At 45.0% G+C, this 18,865-nt stretch overlaps 9 protein-coding genes across 9 annotated transcripts; 5 read left to right on the top strand and 4 right to left on the bottom strand.

The window, feature by feature from the left end:
- Nucleotides 1-317: 317 nt before the first annotated feature.
- On the top strand, nt 318-1,187 carry L199_002033 (uncharacterized protein; the record flags this gene model as incomplete). The annotated part of the gene is made up of 2 exons (XM_064887783.1): nt 318-348; nt 472-1,187. 2 exons carry the CDS (start codon nt 318-320, stop codon nt 1,185-1,187), a joined length of 747 nt encoding a protein of 248 aa, XP_064743855.1.
- A 640-nt stretch (nt 1,188-1,827) lies between these two features.
- Nucleotides 1,828-4,558, bottom strand: L199_002032 (uncharacterized protein; the record flags this gene model as incomplete). Its single annotated transcript, XM_064887782.1, has 4 exons — nt 1,828-3,342; nt 3,469-3,693; nt 3,756-4,309; nt 4,513-4,558. The coding sequence occupies 4 exons, from the start codon at nt 4,556-4,558 to the stop codon at nt 1,828-1,830; spliced, it is 2,340 nt and encodes a 779-aa protein (XP_064743854.1).
- A 959-nt stretch (nt 4,559-5,517) lies between these two features.
- On the top strand, nt 5,518-6,953 carry L199_002031 (uncharacterized protein; the record flags this gene model as incomplete). Its single annotated transcript, XM_064887781.1, has 2 exons — nt 5,518-5,718; nt 5,808-6,953. 2 exons carry the CDS (start codon nt 5,518-5,520, stop codon nt 6,951-6,953), a joined length of 1,347 nt encoding a protein of 448 aa, XP_064743853.1.
- Nucleotides 6,954-7,734: 781 nt separating this feature from the next.
- On the bottom strand, nt 7,735-8,953 carry L199_002030 (uncharacterized protein; the record flags this gene model as incomplete). Its single annotated transcript, XM_064887780.1, has 5 exons — nt 7,735-8,006; nt 8,077-8,204; nt 8,316-8,409; nt 8,521-8,762; nt 8,928-8,953. The coding sequence occupies 5 exons, from the start codon at nt 8,951-8,953 to the stop codon at nt 7,735-7,737; spliced, it is 762 nt and encodes a 253-aa protein (XP_064743852.1).
- A 410-nt stretch (nt 8,954-9,363) lies between these two features.
- Nucleotides 9,364-10,274, top strand: L199_002029 (uncharacterized protein; the record flags this gene model as incomplete). The annotated part of the gene is made up of 4 exons (XM_064887779.1): nt 9,364-9,399; nt 9,469-9,504; nt 9,601-9,669; nt 9,984-10,274. The coding sequence occupies 4 exons, from the start codon at nt 9,364-9,366 to the stop codon at nt 10,272-10,274; spliced, it is 432 nt and encodes a 143-aa protein (XP_064743851.1).
- Nucleotides 10,275-10,676: 402 nt separating this feature from the next.
- Nucleotides 10,677-11,027, bottom strand: L199_002028 (uncharacterized protein; the record flags this gene model as incomplete). The annotated part of the gene is made up of 1 exon (XM_064887778.1): nt 10,677-11,027. One exon carries the CDS (start codon nt 11,025-11,027, stop codon nt 10,677-10,679), a length of 351 nt encoding a protein of 116 aa, XP_064743850.1.
- A 420-nt stretch (nt 11,028-11,447) lies between these two features.
- L199_002027 (uncharacterized protein) lies at nt 11,448-12,694 on the top strand (the record flags this gene model as incomplete). Its single annotated transcript, XM_064887777.1, has 2 exons — nt 11,448-11,999; nt 12,191-12,694. 2 exons carry the CDS (start codon nt 11,448-11,450, stop codon nt 12,692-12,694), a joined length of 1,056 nt encoding a protein of 351 aa, XP_064743849.1.
- A 959-nt stretch (nt 12,695-13,653) lies between these two features.
- L199_002026 (uncharacterized protein) lies at nt 13,654-14,590 on the bottom strand (the record flags this gene model as incomplete). Its single annotated transcript, XM_064887776.1, has 4 exons — nt 13,654-13,677; nt 13,758-13,851; nt 14,017-14,081; nt 14,447-14,590. 4 exons carry the CDS (start codon nt 14,588-14,590, stop codon nt 13,654-13,656), a joined length of 327 nt encoding a protein of 108 aa, XP_064743848.1.
- Nucleotides 14,591-16,797: 2,207 nt separating this feature from the next.
- Nucleotides 16,798-18,525, top strand: L199_002025 (uncharacterized protein; the record flags this gene model as incomplete). Its single annotated transcript, XM_064887775.1, has 3 exons — nt 16,798-17,012; nt 17,172-17,415; nt 17,497-18,525. The coding sequence occupies 3 exons, from the start codon at nt 16,798-16,800 to the stop codon at nt 18,523-18,525; spliced, it is 1,488 nt and encodes a 495-aa protein (XP_064743847.1).
- Nucleotides 18,526-18,865: the final 340 nt, after the last annotated feature.

Genomic DNA, 18,865 nt, shown 5'->3' with positions numbered 1-18,865 from the left:
AAAAACGCCTTGAGCGATGAAAAGGAGACTTATCCATACTGTGGTAACCGTGTATATCCGAATTCAGAGTGGGAAGATAGGGGGATTTCGGCCTATATAAACAAAAAAAAATTCGAGAACCTGTCCTAAACCTTCATTGATCTTGGCTAAGTGTTTTACTCAAGATAGTCAACCAAGGTACGATATTCTTTTTTACAAAATTCTTCTCCTGTTGACCACTCCAACTACTGATATGTACACATAGTACACAGACCATCAAGTAAAGTAGTATATTCATCATGTTTGCTTCGGAATCGAAAGATCCCCTTTCGTCAGCAATGGCAGGCAGCTCACAGCTTTCTAAGCAAGGTAAATCTCCTTTGATGTACGAGTCATTATGTACATATACAGAACTATCTCTCGTGTGGACTGTAAAGTGACACCGAGATTGACTGAGCTAAAGCTAACATGCTTATGTTTGGTATACTATAGACAATCAAGGTGACTACAATAGGTCACCCACCACCGCCACCGCCACTGATACCGACCTTATCAACAAACTACCATCATGGGGCATGCCAGCGTACCTCGCCACCTCGCCATGCACTCGACAAGCAATCCTACAAACATGGATGAGCAGAGAACGAGCTCGTCAAGGCGTACAATCATCACTCCCAACCACATCCGCATGGGACAAGTTGAAATTCTACAGCGAGGAATTGACAGATGGTGAAGAAGAATGGGAATCCACTTCGCTCTCACCTTGGTACGCAAGAATGTTCGATGAATACATTAAAGCTCTTACCCATAACCATGACCATGACTTTACCAAGGCCAACGTCAACGCCAACGCCAACCTTGATCTTGATGAGGATCAGGTTGAGTTCAAATTTGGATTGATCGATGAAAGGGGATTACAAATGTCAAGGGAAGATCCAGATATATCAAAAAGTAGAAAAGAAGCTCAAAAGTATTGGAATGAATGTGCACAACAAGGTTTGGTAAAAGGGGGATTTGGATCTTCAATGGCTAGAGGTATATCAGCTTTGAGTGACGGGACTACTGTTATTGGTGAGGGTGAGGGAGAGGGAGAGAATGATTTTGATCCTGAGGCGAAATGCGATATGGAGGAATATCATAAGATGAGAACTGGATTCAAAGATTGGTTTTTGAACAACGGAAATAACAGGAGTACAATTTCAGAATAAAATTTCAGACTAAATCTATTTGCGATTGTACCATATGATAACTTCCATACCATGACTCTCTGTCCATAGTCCTCTCTAGTGATGGATATGTACTCTGTGAATCTTTGTTAGTCCCACTAAACGATTCTGCCACATCTCTCTCTACATATACATTCGAGCGGGTGTACTCTGCCACAAGATGTGAATAGACTTATGGCGATCGCAGAGGCTGTGATTGCACCATATATTGTGTATCAAGTCATTATCACATGCATGAAGACCCGAATATCAACACATACATATATATACTTGATTGCAATTTGTAACACGTGAAGATGAGAGACCAAACTATGTTTACTAATTCGAGCAAGCGCAGCGAAAGGCAAAAATGCAGGAAAACGATATGTCCTCTTAGCCAGGAATGTGTACTTTGGCTATTGGTTAATGATGGAGCAAGTGCGAAGCGCGGTTTTGTATATACTGGAAATCGATAGGAACAGATATGGATGTAGAGGGTGAGTTGATTGATATGAAGGAAAAGAAATGCTGGGTTGAGTTTAGTTTGTGAGGATGATGTTGTTATAGGGAGGGATTTGAAATGGATTTTGAGGGACTGACACCTTCGTGATCTTCTTTTGTCTACCCATTAAACTGCTCTACTTCATATCTGCAAAGCAGGCATACCATTCTCATGGATATGACCGTTTTCGACAGGCAAATGCTGATGCTGTTGATGTGCAGGGGTCATCGCCGCCTTACGCTTCTTCTTCTTTTCCCTCCTCGCTTGATGACGATTTGTCGGTCCAAGTACGGGAGACACCAATAATCTTCCACCTCCCATCGGTCCAACTAACGTATCATCCAGCTGACCTCCGACGTACCCACTATTTCCTCTTGCGCTGCCATTGCCACTGGGCGAAGCTTGATCTATTATCCCAGACGAAGCAAAATTCCTCCTCAGGTAAGTCGATACACCCACTCGATCGAACCTGATCATATGTCTGAGATGCTCAGCATCCTGATCATCACCATGCCCATTCCCATTCTGATGTTCTTCCATCTCGTGCATTAAGACAGAAGTCTCCAACATATCTTCCAAGGAGAACGCCTCTTCCGAATCGGTAGGTGTAGTCTCCCTGTCATTAGGGTCGCACAGAGCTTCTGCCGCTCTTCTAGCGGCGATATACCTCGGATGTCCAGGTATGGATGAATATCTTGCTTTTTTGTTCAAACCAAATACAGCGTGAGTCGAAGCAGGTGAGAAAGGATCGTTGGTGGCAGTGGAATTTTTACGTTTCCTCTCTTCTTGAGATCGTTTGCTCGAAGCGACCGAAGCGACATCTCGATTTCGACGGGATCTCCTTCGATGGGTGAAAGGCGACTTGGTATCTCCACCGGTACCGTCTATGACGCAATGTTGAGCTGGATCGTCGGTGGTGGGATGGAAGGTACCCATCACTGGACCTTGAGGAGCGGGAGTCTGAGGTGGAGCAGCGGATGAAGGACCGGGAATAGGCCCAGCGGATGAGGTAGTCGAGAGAGCAGGGGTCTGAGCATCGGTAGCCGTTGAGTCGGTGACGGTGATCGAAGGTCCAGCATCTAGTAGCGGCACTTCTCCATTTTCGACAGCCATCCGCAACACAGCTTCTGCCATTTGTACTTCCATGAGCTCGTTCAAAGCTGGACTATCTAGCATTGGCATATCTTCCTCAGCCATCGAATCGGTAGTATCACCTCCATCATCTTCATCGCTCTGACCGGACCAGTATGAATCTTCATCGGTATCAAATTCTCCATCATCCGCATCGGGGTCGATCAAAAGAGCAGCCTGATCAGTCCCAGAAACGACTGTACTGCCACTAACAGATCCAGCCGTTCGAGATCCTTTGTCTCCGCGATGTCGGGAACGCGATCGTTCGTGCCGAGGTTGCACAAGAACGAATTGACCATCCCAATTCTCCATGAGGACAAGACCTGGATCGGCACCATCGGGATTATCTGCCTCCTCGCTGATGGGAAAGAGTGAGGCGCTAGGTATAGGGAACCCAAACTCGTCCAATCCGTCGTCAGAACTCGAGCCAAAGTCAGAATCAGACATCGAGTCATCCGATATACCATCGACGGAGGACTGCGATTGTCGGTCGATTTCGGAACCGGAAAGTTGATTTATATATACCTATGTGGAATGATATGTCAGCATGATAACCAGGAAGTTGGTTGGGTGATACCAAATGGAATAATCGGCGTAGCCAAGAGTGGTACGCCAAGACAGGAGAGAAATGAGATGGATGATGACACTCACCTCCTCTTCGTCCTCATCGCTCGACGTATCGTCCCAGAAGTTCACCCCTTGACCCTCTGCATCCGCATCATGTCCAGCACCGTAGTTCAGGTCTTCTATCTCATGACCGACAAAGGCAGCTGGTAGTCCCGTCAACTCATCTTCCGTGAGATCACCCAAGTCGGACTCGTCATCTCCGTATGAAGATACGCCATCATCGTAGTGAGGTAAAGTCGGGATAGGGGTCTGCAATCGGACATTAGGGGTTAATACCGGCTAGGTTGGAAAGAGGTAATGGTTTGACCTACGATATCACCACCGAAAGTGGTATCAAGATCAACATCAAACTTTGCATCTCTAGCTCTCCTTCTCTCCACTTCCTCTAACTTGATAGCTTTCTTCTTCTCCCTACTGGGTGGACCAGTCGTTTTGACAAGTGGAGAATTAGCAGCAGATGAAGGGTGTTTCTTCTTTCCTTCATTTTTTATCTTTCCCTTCTTACTATTACTGTTATTCGTAAGATTTGTTTTCTTCTTTTCATTCGCATTGGGTTTCTTGATTGGAGTGGTCACTTGAGTATTTATGATGGTAGAAGGGGATTGACGATTTTTATGTAACCCTTTACGAGGTGTTATCATATTTTCATTATAATCTTCGTCGTTATCATCGTCGTCCTCATCCTCTGGGGGAGTCAAGTCAGAGGAAGAATCGTCGGAAAGGAAGTTCTTAGAGTGTGGAGGTGGTCTCGAGCGTATGGCTTTGGATGAGGAGGAAGTTGAGGCTGAAGGTGAGTGATTGCGTATTTTCAATTTCAGTTTAGGTAAAGGAGATTGGTTGGATAGGTTGGGCGAAGCGGCATGGGCTGTAGGAAAGATGTATCGTCAGCTCATGTATTGTCTACTGGTTTGATGAGGACATTTCAATCCCAAAGGACCCCTTGAGCAAAATGTGAGAAGAAAGAAGGAAGGGAGAGTGAATACAAATTTAGCTGCGTGTGAATGCAGTATAGAGAAGATGAACGGGCAAGGGCAGTACGTCGAGATAGATGAGGACGATACTACTCACCCTTGGCCCCACCCTTTTTATGGGAAGTAGAATGAGCGCTGGGCATTTGACGATGTTTGTTATCTCAAGTGACCAGCTAACTCAAACTTTGGGTATCTTGTAATGATTCTGATTGATCAACAACAAATGTAGTTCTTTGGTATGTACTTTGACTGGTTTGTCCTTCGAGATGGTAGCTTTCCTTGGATTCTTAAATACAGTTGAATGATTGAAGAAAGATGGTTTGAGCTGAGCAAACATTGAAGGGTGGTAATGGGGATTGAGCTGGAGCAGATAAAATTTTATAACCTATAGCCGAGCGTTGAGCAGGCGTGATGTGTGTGTGTTGTTGGGTATGAACCCGCAGGTGACTAGGTAGTAAGAGCTGATATGGTGATTGTTGTATATCTATGATGTATGACAAGGTAGAAGGTAGATTACAAGTGACGAAGGAATGGTAGTGGTGGTTGTGGTAGTGGTATGGTGTGCTATTGACTATTGACCACTAATGACCATCTGAGTTGAATCCAACTGTAAGTTTTTTCAAAATGAGAACTGGAAATGAGCAGCGTTCAGGGTAAATAAGCATTATCACCAGTGTCATGTAGCGAATAACCACTTTGGGGAATAAACACAATGCTGGTAGTCCGGGTCCGGCGGATTAGTGTTGTACCTAGTGTTGTTGTACTCCACTCCAGTCGTAGTAGGTGGTAGGTCGTGTGCACTGACCTCTTCGAGCATTCGATTTGAGGTCAAGATCAAACATCAGACATCAAACATCAAACACACGACACATGCACTCCCGGATAGTATGTAGTGTACGTGTATGCATGCATTCATCCCTGACTCACCTCTTTCCCTCTTGCCTATCAATCTCATCCCGTTCATCCTTCTTCGTTCATTTGGCCTCCTCTTACACATCCCATTGCTACTCACTTCCTAGGCTCGAGCGGTCCGATAGGAGCTTGCCGTACATCCCTTCATTCCAGCGTTACTTCTCACATCAGCTCACAACTCTCATCCGATATGGACAAGGAACCATCCGCTTGCGAAAGGGTATGGACGATACCGACACTGCACGATACGATCATCTCCTTGGTCCCTCCCGGATGTATACCAAATTTGGCTTTGGTCAACAAGGCATTCTTCGAGCCTGTCATCAGACATAAATATAAATCGTGTGTCCAACATGATCACGAGAGAGTGATGAAGCAATGTAAAGCCAAAGTAAGTGAACGTCCACCCGTTACGGTTGAGGAAGAAAGGCATCAGATATCGACAAGATGGTTGACTTATATGTTCTCCAATTCATCCAGGAAAGGAAGCTTCTGTATCGTAACTCGATCAAGGTTCTTCGACTTGAAAAGTCCAAATTGGCCTCTCATCCAGCCAAATGGGCGAGACTATTCGACTCACTTCCTAATCTCAGAAGAGTAACTTATAAGGATACCGTGCTTTCGAAATCGAACGACCAGGAAGATGGGAATGATGGGAAAACAAAGTTTACGTATAGGTATACTTTCTCGGAGACTTTACCTGTGGCGACGAATTCGCCCATCAAGAGAAGAAGGGGTATTCCCAGCTCTTACGCCCAAGAAATGATATATAACTTGATCGTCCTATCGGATCCTATGCTTTTCCATCGTATGGAGGAATATTCACAATTGGTTACCAAACAGAGATTACTCGAACGAATTAGATTTATCTCAGCTTCACCTCGTTGTCTGACCATTTGTATCCCATTTAGTAGTCTCCACTTGTTAGACATTTACAAAAAGCTGATTAGCGAAGGGTACTCTGCTCCCAATTGGCTCACCCTTTCGGATTGCGATCGACATCTACCTGACCTGATAAATCTCATAGGTGAAGAAACGAGGATCTTATCGACCAGCTCATGCACATATAAAAGAACTCAACTCACATTCGAAGAATTCTATAACCAAGTCGACTGGAACGGTCTGAAAAACCTCGATGTTTTAAGCATTATATGCAGGAGAGAACCAATCTCCGAAGATGTTCTCCAACAACAACAGAAACGAGAGGACGACACTTCCAATCACGTTATCAACACTGATCAAAGAGCAAAAGAGCACTCGGCTCACGTTGGGGTTCGGAAAGATATTAACAGACTTGACAAGTTGAATCGTCTGTCCTTAGGACTGCTGTACCCACCCGAGACCATTCAATCACCGATACAGTTGGAGAACGAAAAGCAGTATATAAGTCAAATCGCAAGTATGGTCTATTCGTTAGTTGGGTGGAAAATCCTAAGAAGACTCGACAAGGATAATAAAATGCTTACTTTAGAGGTAACCTATTCAAGACACGATGATCCCTTCTTAGGATATCCCAAGACGGCAGAATTCAACGATGATCTCAACAAGGCTTTCTTGGAAGGAATAAAAGAGAATCTGGAAGAGGAAATCCAAAAGATGGAGGGAAGTGGGACTGGGAGTGCTTGAGCGGATTCAACTTGGGATGGAACAATTTGGATGGAATAGAATCGAACCGGAAAACTGACTTAGAGACCGTGAATGGATTGGAAGAACGATTTTATATTGTACAAGTAATTTGGATCGACGTTTGATATGCCAAATCGCAAAATATGACATGATAATAGGACTGTATTTGAACAGTTTGTATATATCATTGATCCAACTATAATATTTCTGGAATGATCTTTCCTGACCTCTGTGAGGACCATTCTTATTTGTCGATTGGCATCATTCTTCGGAAAATATCCTTATTGGGGGAGGGTACAGACTCATGAGGACATCTTGTTCTTGATGGCGATGTTCCAACTCATTCGTTTTCACACAGCGTTCACACTAGATGTGCGATAGCCATCTTCCCATTCTCAGATCACCTGCCCCCTACGCTTGAAATTAGGAAATGAACTCATGAACTCTATGAGCGAAAAAAACAAAAAAAACAACATGAGCAAGAGAGCTGCCATTCCAACTGGACTGGACTGGATGGGATCGCGATTAATCGTGATATAGTCGTTTCGATGCATGTATAAACACAATGAGTTAATAAGATATGATTCTACAACAGAACGGGAAAAGGACAAGGAAGGGGTGATACTATCTACCTTCCAGTGTTTCAATTGATCATTCTCCAATTCGCACTCTTCGCTTCTTTGCGAAGCAACTCGGTACTTCCTCTGATACTCTCGATTCATCATGCTGTCACCTGCATCCCCTCAATGACTCGACATTCTTCTCAGAGCTGATGACTCTCTCAAGCCTCCAAGATACCCATCTCTCTCCACTTCTCACTCAACTCAGCCACGCCCTGACCCATCCCTTGATTCGTCATCAAATCCTTCATCACCAATATATCAAACTCTTTACCAAACGCCAGGAAATGGGCGAAAAGGGAATTGAAATGTGCTTCGATGGAGAGATGTAAGATTTGCTCGAAATGCTGATGATATAAATGAGCAAAGATTCGGAAAAGGTGTTTATAGATGTGTTTGGCAGTGTATGCGAATGAGTTTGGGAAATCTCGGCCTACGTAAGATCGGATACTCGTTAGAATGACATGCGGTGATGTACAGTCGTATATTGGGATTTTACTCACCTGACTTTGTAGGGAAGACGTTCTCATCATCTAATAATTTTTGTAACCATGACATTACAAAGTCGATGTAGGTGGGTGCGGGGAGAGAAACTAATCGTTGATTTTGATCTGGCCAGAGGAAGTTGAGTCTGTCAAGAAGGGGTATGTAAGCCCATCATGCAACAACGCAGATGTCGGTCAGGAAGCGATCAAGTCGAGAGGGCAGAAGCCATGTTACAAGACTGAACAAAACCACTCACGTCGGTCCAGCTGACATGGTAGGACAATTCTGTAAAGTACAGAAATCGGTCAAAGCGCCATAGAAATGATTGAGATTGTGGTAGAAGTCGAATACTGGTAGAATCGAAAATAGAGTCAGCACCACTGTTCATTCCACAAGGTGATACGAATAGCACGATATAGATACATGAAGAGATAGATACACCACGAAATGATAGCACTTACGATTCACTGCTACCCATTCATTGACATCAACGTACTTTGGAGGGGCCACGATAGTCTTGAAACTCCCTTTGACCAAAGCAGCTTTGACGAATGGTTGGCACAGATACAAGGGTTTAGGTTGGGGCGATCCGGATGTGAGTGGGTTCTGGGTGAACTCTGCTCCTGGAGATGGCAGGGGTTCGAAGAAGCCCGTTTGGGAGGTAGGGGTGTTAAGAGGGGATCGTTTTGGGGCACGAAGACGGCTAGGCAAGGAGGAACACAGGTTCAGCTGGATGGACAGCTATGAACTAAAGGATCATCATGAATTGGGGGATGACAAGTGAGATGCGTAGGTTGATATTCATCTTTGACAGGCCGGGCGTGATTCAAGGGAAAGGGCGAATGAGGAAAGGGACCAATCCACTTACCCAATGGAGTTGAGGAAGCCGGACATGATTGTTATATGGATCTACCGATATGATGTTGAAGAAGACTGCCTGAGCCTCTGTTGTATTGATAACTGTAGTTTGCGAGAGGAGGTGGGTGTCGAGCTGTGAAGAGGAGGTTGGTATATATGGGTCATGTTGAACCAGAAGAGGACGAGACGATCCAAGCGCGTCACCGAGTGCTAACTTTGTCTTTCGACCTCGCGGCAGTTTATACAGGTATCCCATTTAAATCCCAGTCGGTGTACTCGACCTGGAAAGCTAAATTCAGTTGATCATAGAGTACATATCACATCGAATCCACAAAAACATCACTGACACTCAAACAACTGGATCATCGGCCGTTCAGCTCGTCCGTCTAGCCAGATATCACGACTTGTCGGAAAGGGAAGAAGCAGTGTCACCCCTAAGCATTAAAATGGTGTACATCAAGAACTGGACGGATTTCGAGACTGTAAGCAGTCGTCTTGCCTAACGCCTGATCATTCCGCTCGTCTGACCACAACACTGGTGATATATGTAGGCAACGACAGATCTATATGCCCGATCACCATCCAAGGTTAGTTTACAAATCATATAATACACTACAGTCCAGCTACAAATTCCTCCTTGATCTCTGGAATATGACAGCTGATATTGTCTGTATAATGAATAGGTCAGGTATTGCGTCAAATTCGTACCGAAGTCTGGACAGTTAGTATTGAAAGTGACGAATGATGTCAAGGTGAGTGTTTTGCATTGATCGAATATGGTACGGGAGAGAGCACTTCCATCTATATCCTGCATCTAATCCTTTCAGGTCCCATTGTCTCTGGAAGTTCAAAGAGCTCTTTTTTGTCTTTGCAACCATCTTCATCCATCCATCATACCTTTCCATCAACAAACCATTCTTCCCAACCTTTGAATCGCTTCTTGTTAGTCAAATAGTCACTAGCCTTGTGAATCTATGATCCAAGATCTATCGTTGAACATCTTTATCAAACAATCCTTCAACAAATACGGATAAACTAAACTAACTCTTCATTATTATTACCACAGTGCATAAAATACAAATCCCACTCATCGATAATACTCAACCGATTCGAATCTCTTAATCTCCGCTTACTCACTCAGATGTCCAATACTCGTACGAAGAGATTACCTATACCCAACCCAGCTAGTGGTCTTGGTACGCCGGCCGTAGAAACACCTGAAAGAGGAGGAACACCCGCTTTGGAGGAGGTATCTACGAATGATAAGGACAAGTCGCAGGGTGGACCAGGTGGTAGTAACGCGGGGCAGGGGGGCAAGAGTGGAGGAGGAAAGAAGAAGAAGAAGGGAAAGAAGTAAGATTGGTGGTGATTTCTTATATAATGCATTTCACATTTCATGGTTGTACAACATAATTATGGGTTATGGCGTTTCACAGATAGAGAAAGGGACATCATCTGCGTTGGATAAGATGTTTTACTGTCATACCAATCACTTGAGGTAGTACTAATCGATAGACCTACTTGCTCGGTACAAATCGTTTCTCATTTTACGGATCTGCCCAATCGGTCAAATCGAACAGACATCTTCTTGGTCTACATCTACATATCTGGTTGCTCGCTGAATGTTACATGATGTGATATTCTGATCCACGCTGGATACTGTTGTAGACTCGTAGTGCATACTGCAGGATAACTCAGTAAATATTCCTCTTGACATACTGATCCGAGTGTGATGCTGAACCTGAATTCAACTCACATCCTATACTTTTACCTCGCTCAAAGTACTTTCCAGCCCCTGACCTCTTTCCCTCAGCCCATCAATCCTCTCACCGAGCCTACCAATCTCCTCACTCTTCTCTAACTCCTGACTGTTATGCATCTCCCGTATATAGCTTTTTATTAATCGTTGACTATCTTCAAGGTTTGCTTGAGATGGCGAGAAATTGTTGAGTACGTCGATGGATCCCTGCTCGGTCCCAGAAGTGGACTTTGGAAGGCCAGGATTGGGGGATGAGGAAGAAGAAGTGTCTAGTAGGGATGGTAGTGTTGTCGCGGGTAGGGAAAGGAGGTGGGTCAGGTCGGATGAGATGTTTGAGGGAGTTAGGGACATTGGATGTGTTGATCGAGTTGTAGTCACGTTAGATTGCGGATCGATGGGTAGAGGATCGTTTTACTATGTCCGGGCGGCACTTCTTTGTGATAGTCTTATGATACAGACAGAGAAGTGTACAAGTGGACATGACGGATGCACTGGAAGGAGAGAGATGTTGGGAAAGTAGGGATGCAACACCGATGAATGAGTGTGGAGACCCCGCAGTATAATTCGCCGGTCGACTAACAACAATTTTGGGACTGGATTCATTCATTCTCGCATCTTTCGAATGTTTGTCTGTTGTGTCCTATCTACATTCATCTCACAGTCTAGGGAATCACAAGTCCCATCTCTCGACCGTAAAGCAGATCCAGCTTTTTCGCTTCCCTCCTTCACTCGGTCCGGAAGGAGACAATTGCAGTCAAGTCTCTAATCAAGATGTCATTATCCTCTTCGACCCTCTCTCTCAAATTCATGCAACGTGGTCTGGCCCGTTCCCAACCATCCACGCCTACTTCAGCATCTACGTCAAATACGAAGACTAGTACCAGCGATGCAGGACTGTCTACACCGTCCTCCCTCTCAAAGCCCGGTGAAGCATACCTATCAGCTAGCGCATCAGCAGCAGCCAGAGGAGAGAAGATGGTAATTCAAAATGAAGAAGAATGGTTCATCCCTTCTTCTTCCTCCAAACGTCGAGGTGATCGACTGATACACTCGAACATTGGCGGTCCGGTGTTCGAATCGAGCTATGTACCGTTCCTCATCGGTTCTACGTCTGATGCTGGACCTTCGAATGCTGAGACGACCAGTGCCGGACCGAGTGGAAGTGGAGGAGGAGGGAGGATGGTCTTTGGTGGGTTCGGGAAGGATAAGGATAAAGCGAAGGTGGAGAAGGAGGACGATAACGAAGATGAGGATGAGGATATGGATGACGATGAGGAGGAAGTGAAGCAGACGAAACAGGAGAGGAGGACCAAGATGGTCAAGGTAAGTTTTGCGATTTTTGATCCTTGTGGAAAGTACAGTATATCGGTGTCACATCTTGTTGTCGACATTGGTATTCTCATATGACGAATTATACATTGCTACTATTCTTGCAAATTGAGGATACTGTTTTCATTCTGGACCAACTCGGAAGGGAAAAAGATTGGATGTTGATCTTCATTTCGATCACTTAGAATGAACCTGAACAATCTCAACGTTCTCGGACGTTCCTCAAACCAGCTATATCCCCTCCTCCACAATCATCGAGCCATACCAAGACCAAATCCAAGCCTCAGCAGAATCTCAAACTACCGAGTGAAAGACCAATGTCTGTGGCGGAGAAGATGCGTCAAACGATATCATCGTCCCGTAATTCACCTTCAATTTCCTCCACATCAAATTCAAATACAGGCTCACCGAATACATATACAAATTCAAATTCACCTGCACCCTCGTCAGAGTTAAGTAAGAAGACCAAAAATAAGAACAAGAATAAGAGACCAGCGAGTGAAAGAGAATCGTCTGCGGGAACTTTGACCTCTCCTTTGGTCAGTAAGAAGAAGATAAAGACGGAGCAGCAGTCGCAATCGCAGTCGCCGGTACAGGGCCAGGCAATGAGTTTGGACGAAAGGGAGAAAGCTATAAGAGCTCAGAAGAAGAAGGATAAGAAGAAAGCTAAGGTGCAAGTTCAGAATTGAGGGAATGATATCCTTCATGACTGGGTGGGAGATCAAAGAGCTGTGTTTAGACTAGACTAGAATGGAAGATGATCATTAAGAGAGAATCGAAATTGACTAATGGCATGAAATTGGTGTTGATACTGTAGGAGGTTTGTTTGGTCTAAAGTCACCAGTAGCGTCATTACTTATGTATATGTACTATATCGTCATGAAAATCATGCATATTCCTTTGCACAGTTATGAAATTGTCTTATATGCTATATGCTACATGCTACATACACCATGTACTACACTACGTAACTACAGATTATGAAATGAAAACATCGGAATGATAAGTGATCTGCAGTAGATCAACTGTGCAGCGTTCTTCCTGATATATGATCAATGATAGCTCATCAATCAGCTTCACAGACGTGACGATCATCTTATCGATACATTCAGTTCAATCGGCAATTCTCACCGATGTATTTTGTATTCGACAGTATGTAGTACAGTAAGTACGCAGCTGGGTACTTGATGTGCGCAAGCAGTATGACTCTGAAGCCAATACCATCAGGCTTATCAAGGCTAATAAGTACGACACAATACACCAGTAGTCATTCAATCGGATAACCTCGATCAATTCCACTTGAAGTTTTCAACTCCCAACAGGTTATCGGATCTCTATCTCATCAAATTGGTACATCGCTAACATAACAAGACTTGACAAGGAGCCATTCATTAGTCTTTTGATTTCCAGTCAGTCCAGTGAATAAACGATGAAATGATCGGATCAGATGAAATCATGAGTTGCGTGGTAATCATGACCAATCTAGCCAACTCAGTCTTCATCAGTGATATTGAAAGCTCTCTCCGTGTTTATCTTAAGATCTGCATCTCCCAAAAATGGTACATGAAAATAATCGTATCATTTGTAAATTGAGAAACCTGTTATGGAAAGAATGCTATGATGGCGGGTAGGATGGGGGTGAAGTGGCTTAGATGGTAGAGGGGAAGAGCATCTGTAAAGTATCATCGAAAAAAGCATCAGTCTATGTCATCTAGAGGTCAAATGAGAGGCGTGGAGGGATCGATTACTCACGATTCGGCAAGAAGCACCGAACACCTTGGCGGGGAGGTTAACTCTGAACTTGGCTTTGGCGACACCAGAGTTACCGTGAGGTCGAGAGATTCGGCTGTGTGTGCAAAGTCGGGACGATACACCAAAGTAGGTTCAGGTTGATTGATGAGGTACGACGACGAAAACGGAAGATCAGGAAATGAAAGAATAGCAATAACGAATGGATCAGCAAATCGTCCCTACAACCTAATTCCGAAATGGTCGTTAAACGATCACTCACCCCCAGATGACTCGGACTCGGCTACCGTTGATCTCTCGCTTGGCTTTGTAGACGTAGGCAACTCGCTAATGAAGGGAAAGACGATGTCAGCGGCATGTTCGGGTGATGGTGATCCAATCATCTGGGCAAACAGGGCAGGACAAGACAGGACAGGACAGAAACTTCTTCAACATCCCCCGACATCATGATGGGCCCATGGTGTTATCCTTCTCTTTCCAGCTGGCGAGTAATGACACTGTACCACTGTCCCTTCTCATCGTTCCTATCGAGTGTGACCAATCCTCGTTCTTCATTATATCCATTCCCTCCTCCACCATCCAACCATTCTACTGATCCAAATCCTTCTCTCCATGATGCCTTCTCTATCCTCGCACGACAATGTCCTGTCCTATCCCATCCTGATCACCTGCCATGACAACTGTACACTCACTTTACCCAAGTAATGTCTGGCAGCCTCCTTGCTGTCCACACCCTCAATTTGAACTAACGATTGGTTAGGTCTGGAGTTTCTCTTTCCCCTCTTGTGTCCGAGGATTCGGCCTTTTGTGTAGAGTCTATTGATGTCGGTGGGCATTGAGGTTGGCGAGGTTGAGTTGGTGATGGATATGGATAATGGTTCGTTGCAAGGTGATATTTTGATTCGGGTTGGAGAAAGAATTTCAATAAAGTCAGCATTCATCCTCATCTCCATAATATCCCCAGCCTCCTCCCGCAGCTTCTTTTTCTTCGTCTGAGCAGGACCCTCACTCACCGAGTAGCGGCCATCTTGTCCAATTTTCGATGATTTTTTGAAGGATGAAGAAAGTAAGATAACACCTAACGATGAATAACCTTGAATGGACGACAAACGACGGACAGTAAGCAGAAGCTTGCACCAACAGCCTACACACCGCCAGAGCCAGAGCCAAAACCTCGAAATCGACATTCTCACTTTCCCTGAGCAATGCCATGCTCATTTTTACCAAAGACAAAGTCGGCGAATCCCGGCAATATAATCAATGGTTAGCTGACTGGCTTCGGTGTGGCAAGGCTATCGGATGTACCATTATCTCCGATATAGACGCGTATCATCTGATATTTCCATTCTTTCCTTTCCTGTTGGTATCTCCTGAAACGCTAGCTGCGGGACTCACTCAAGTCACTCTTCTGCGATGCCAAGGGTCGATGAGATAGGATCAGGTATTGCTATGTGGCAGTACGATGTCCATATATCCTCTCTACCTTGGAACAACATACATGTATCCTCTTCAACGACAGATTGCAGACCATGAGTTCTCCCCGATGCCTTCATCTCTCACTAGCCTCTAGCAGCTCAAGCGTGATCTCCTACAAGCAAGATCGCCTCGGCTACTTACTGCCTTTGACTATCTCGTCATATATGCCGTCTCAGCATATAGATGACAAAGTAAATAATCCTTTATCATGCAATTCGGCGATATCATCCTTTGATAACGCATTATTATGAGTCTTTACACTGAACCAAGAGACGGCTCAAACGGGTCGAATGTGCGGTCAAATTCAAGCTGTATTATATAGCACTGTTCTTAGACATCTGCGTCCATCTATTTTGACACAACCATATAGATTGTTTTCATTTCCTCCTTCTGAAGTAACAATTCCCTTCTACCGACTTTGAAAGTCTCTTTGGCTCGCTCAACAGCAAGCTATACCAAATCGAAGCGTCTCTCACTTGAAGAAGGAAGACAGGCAATCTAAGACCCCGCGATATCCAAGTCGCTATCCGCTATCTGCACCGATACAGTCATAGAACTCAATCTCAACCACACCAAGATCAGTCCATTCTTATATCCTGTATTCGATTTCCGAGACAAAATCCCTACTTGAGACCAGTCACATTGTACTAGACTTTTACGGCCGGGAGGATACATTGCCTAGAGACTCTCACCTCCGCCAGGTGCTTGTACAATTGTACCGTAGCTTTGGTAATCAGGCAAATCCGAATGCAAATATAAGCAAGTCCAAGCGGTGTAAGAAGAGGTCAATAGAAGTGAATTTACTCTCCCGCCAAGATCACACTCGGACTCGAGTGCAACAATCAGCTGTCGAGAGGTATATTTGGATATATACTCTCCAGTATCCATATGGAACTGTCAATCTGATCACAGACACCTTCGAGAAGATATCAACAACAACAAGCAAAGCAAAGCAAGGCGACGAAACGGTAAGTGCTTTCTCATTCAAACGGTCGCGCCCGGACCGTATCACAACGACACGAGGAAATACCCGTCGTAGTGGGGGGTTCAGGGTAGGAGAGGAAACCCTCACTCATGACACGCTCTTGCATCTTTGTTTTGTTATTTACGTGTTTCACGTCATTTGCACAGCCCTAGTGTGAATATAACGGGTTTGTTTGCACGATGGGATTTCTGTTCTGGTGCCAAGATTTTTTCAACCTGCATCACTTTGGACCGTGCCATACCATCCGACGCTTTGTTCGCTTTGTTCGCTTTGCTCACTTTTGCCATCACACCCCTCACTCACAGGTCAAATAGTTACCATCTCACCATCTTGATCTTTGTTTTTACATCTTTACATCTTTCCCTTCTTTCTCGCCAATTTCAAACCTCATCTTATAGTCAACTCTTAACTCATATCGATCTCTTGTTTACTCTTACAAGACAGATCGGATCACACACACACACACTCACCAACGAACGCGTCTTTTCTTTTTTTTTTCTTTCTCAATCCAATCCGACTAATAGACAAGCTATCACAGCAAACTCCCTCACCTTCACCTTGATAACAATCGACATCGACAAAATGTCAAGAATCGCCACTACAGCTCTCCTTCTCTCTATACTGTCGACTGGAGCTTACGCTCAGTCCAGCGCAGCCAGTGCCGCTGCGTCAGGTACGACTGCTGCCGCCTCTGCTGCGTCGTCAGGTGCAACCTTAGCTCAAACTGGGACTGATGTGGATCAAAGTGTTTTGACAATGACTGCTACCATCTCTGCCCCTCAAGGATTCTCCATCCCGTGAGTAGGACCGCTCTCTCCCTCTCTGAACTTTTCACAGTAAGGATAAACGGAGCGACTCCGCTGGCTTTTGACGCTCGGATCGGTTCTTAGCGTTTGACCAATGACATCGTAGATCGGACATGACATGGTTTGCTGACTAGTATGTCTTGCGTACAGAGCCTTGAGCGAACTCACCTCCGGTGCTCCTACCGATACCACTGTCGCGCTTGACACCACCTACACCGCCGGCGCCACACAAACTGCCCTCTCTGCTGCTCCTGCCCTCCCCACCTCCGCTTTGACCATCGCCAATTACCCTGCCTTGGATGTCGTTCCCCCTACCAACTCTTCGGAAGTTCAAGAATGGTTGAGCAAGATTGATATGTCGAAAGTCCCCTCTTACAACACCACTACCGGAGATGTGAGTGATCCCTTCATATGTCACAATCTGATCGATCCCTCGATGGAATCGTACTAATATTCATCATTTTCATTCGTTTAGTGCTCTACCGACCCAACAGCCATCACCGACGGACGATGTTGGTGGACTTGTGGTGGATGTACGCGGGATACCGATATCACCGAATGTCCCGATAAGATGACATGGGGATTATCATACGATGACGGACCTTCACCTTTCACTCCCCTCTTGTTAGACTACCTCGACGAAGAGAGCATCAAGACCACTTTCTTCTTAGTTGGTTCCAGAGTTTTATCCAGACCTGAGATCGTCCAGTCCCAGTATATGGCCGGCCATCATCTCTCAGTCCACACTTGGTCTCACACCGCTCTTACCACCCAGACCAACGAGCAGATCGTCGCTGAATTAGGATGGACCGCCAAAGTCATCAGGGACGTTACTGGAGTTACACCTAACACTTTCAGACCTCCTTATGGTGATATCGATGATAGAGTAAGAGCCGTCGCCGCTCAGATGGGTATGACTCCTATCATCTGGACTTCTTACAAGGAAGGAACAACCGACACCAACTTTGATACCAACGATTGGCACATTTCCGGTGGTACTGCCACGGGAGCTTCATCTTATTCAACTTTCGATACCATCCTTAACGAATACGTACCCAAGTTGGATTCTGGATTCATCGTCTTGGCTCACGACTTGTATCAGCAAACTGTTGATTTGGCCGTAGGATACGTTTTACCTCAAGCCATCGCATCCGGAAAATTCCAGTTGAAATCAATCATTGAATGTCTCGGTAAACCCCTTTCGGAAGCTTACATTGAAACTTCCGCCAATGCCACAACGACTCAAGTCACCTCTGCCTCAGATGGATCAACTTACTTCCAAGCTTCTGTCGGGACCGCCACCGGATCCCTCGCATCGATCACCACTGGTGGTGCCGCTGCTTCCGGTTCCGGTGCTTCTGGACCCGCCTCGGCTTCAGCCTCAGGTTCATCAGGTTCATCAGGATCATCGAGCGGTGCTGAAACTCGATTCGTTGTTGACAAGTTCGTTCCTGCCGCTGTTGCTTTCACGGTGGTAGCTTTGGGTATGATGGTGGTCGCTTAGAGTGGTTGATGACGTGTGCAAGAAGAAAAGTAGATATCCATATAAAACATGGGAGAGGACTGAGGAAAAGGATCAAAGGGACGATTAATGATAATGATGATGACGATGATTTTGATGTCGGATGTAGCGATGGCTTAGTAAATATATATATATACCATATCTTTAACATTCATTCATTACTTTTGAGTACTTCGTTCTTTGGAGATTAGTTCATTCCTTCCCGGTTTCACATATCTCATATACCATGTTTTATGTCTGATGTTTTCATCATGAATCTCAATGGACATTTTGATACCTGACGTAGCAATATACAGGACTGTACAAGTGATTCGTGACTGGG

This window comes from Kwoniella botswanensis, chromosome 1, assembly GCF_036426115.1.
Source record: "Kwoniella botswanensis chromosome 1, complete sequence".
Lineage (NCBI taxonomy): Eukaryota > Fungi > Basidiomycota > Tremellomycetes > Tremellales > Cryptococcaceae > Kwoniella > Kwoniella botswanensis.
This window is presented reverse-complemented; position numbering and strand designations above follow the sequence as displayed.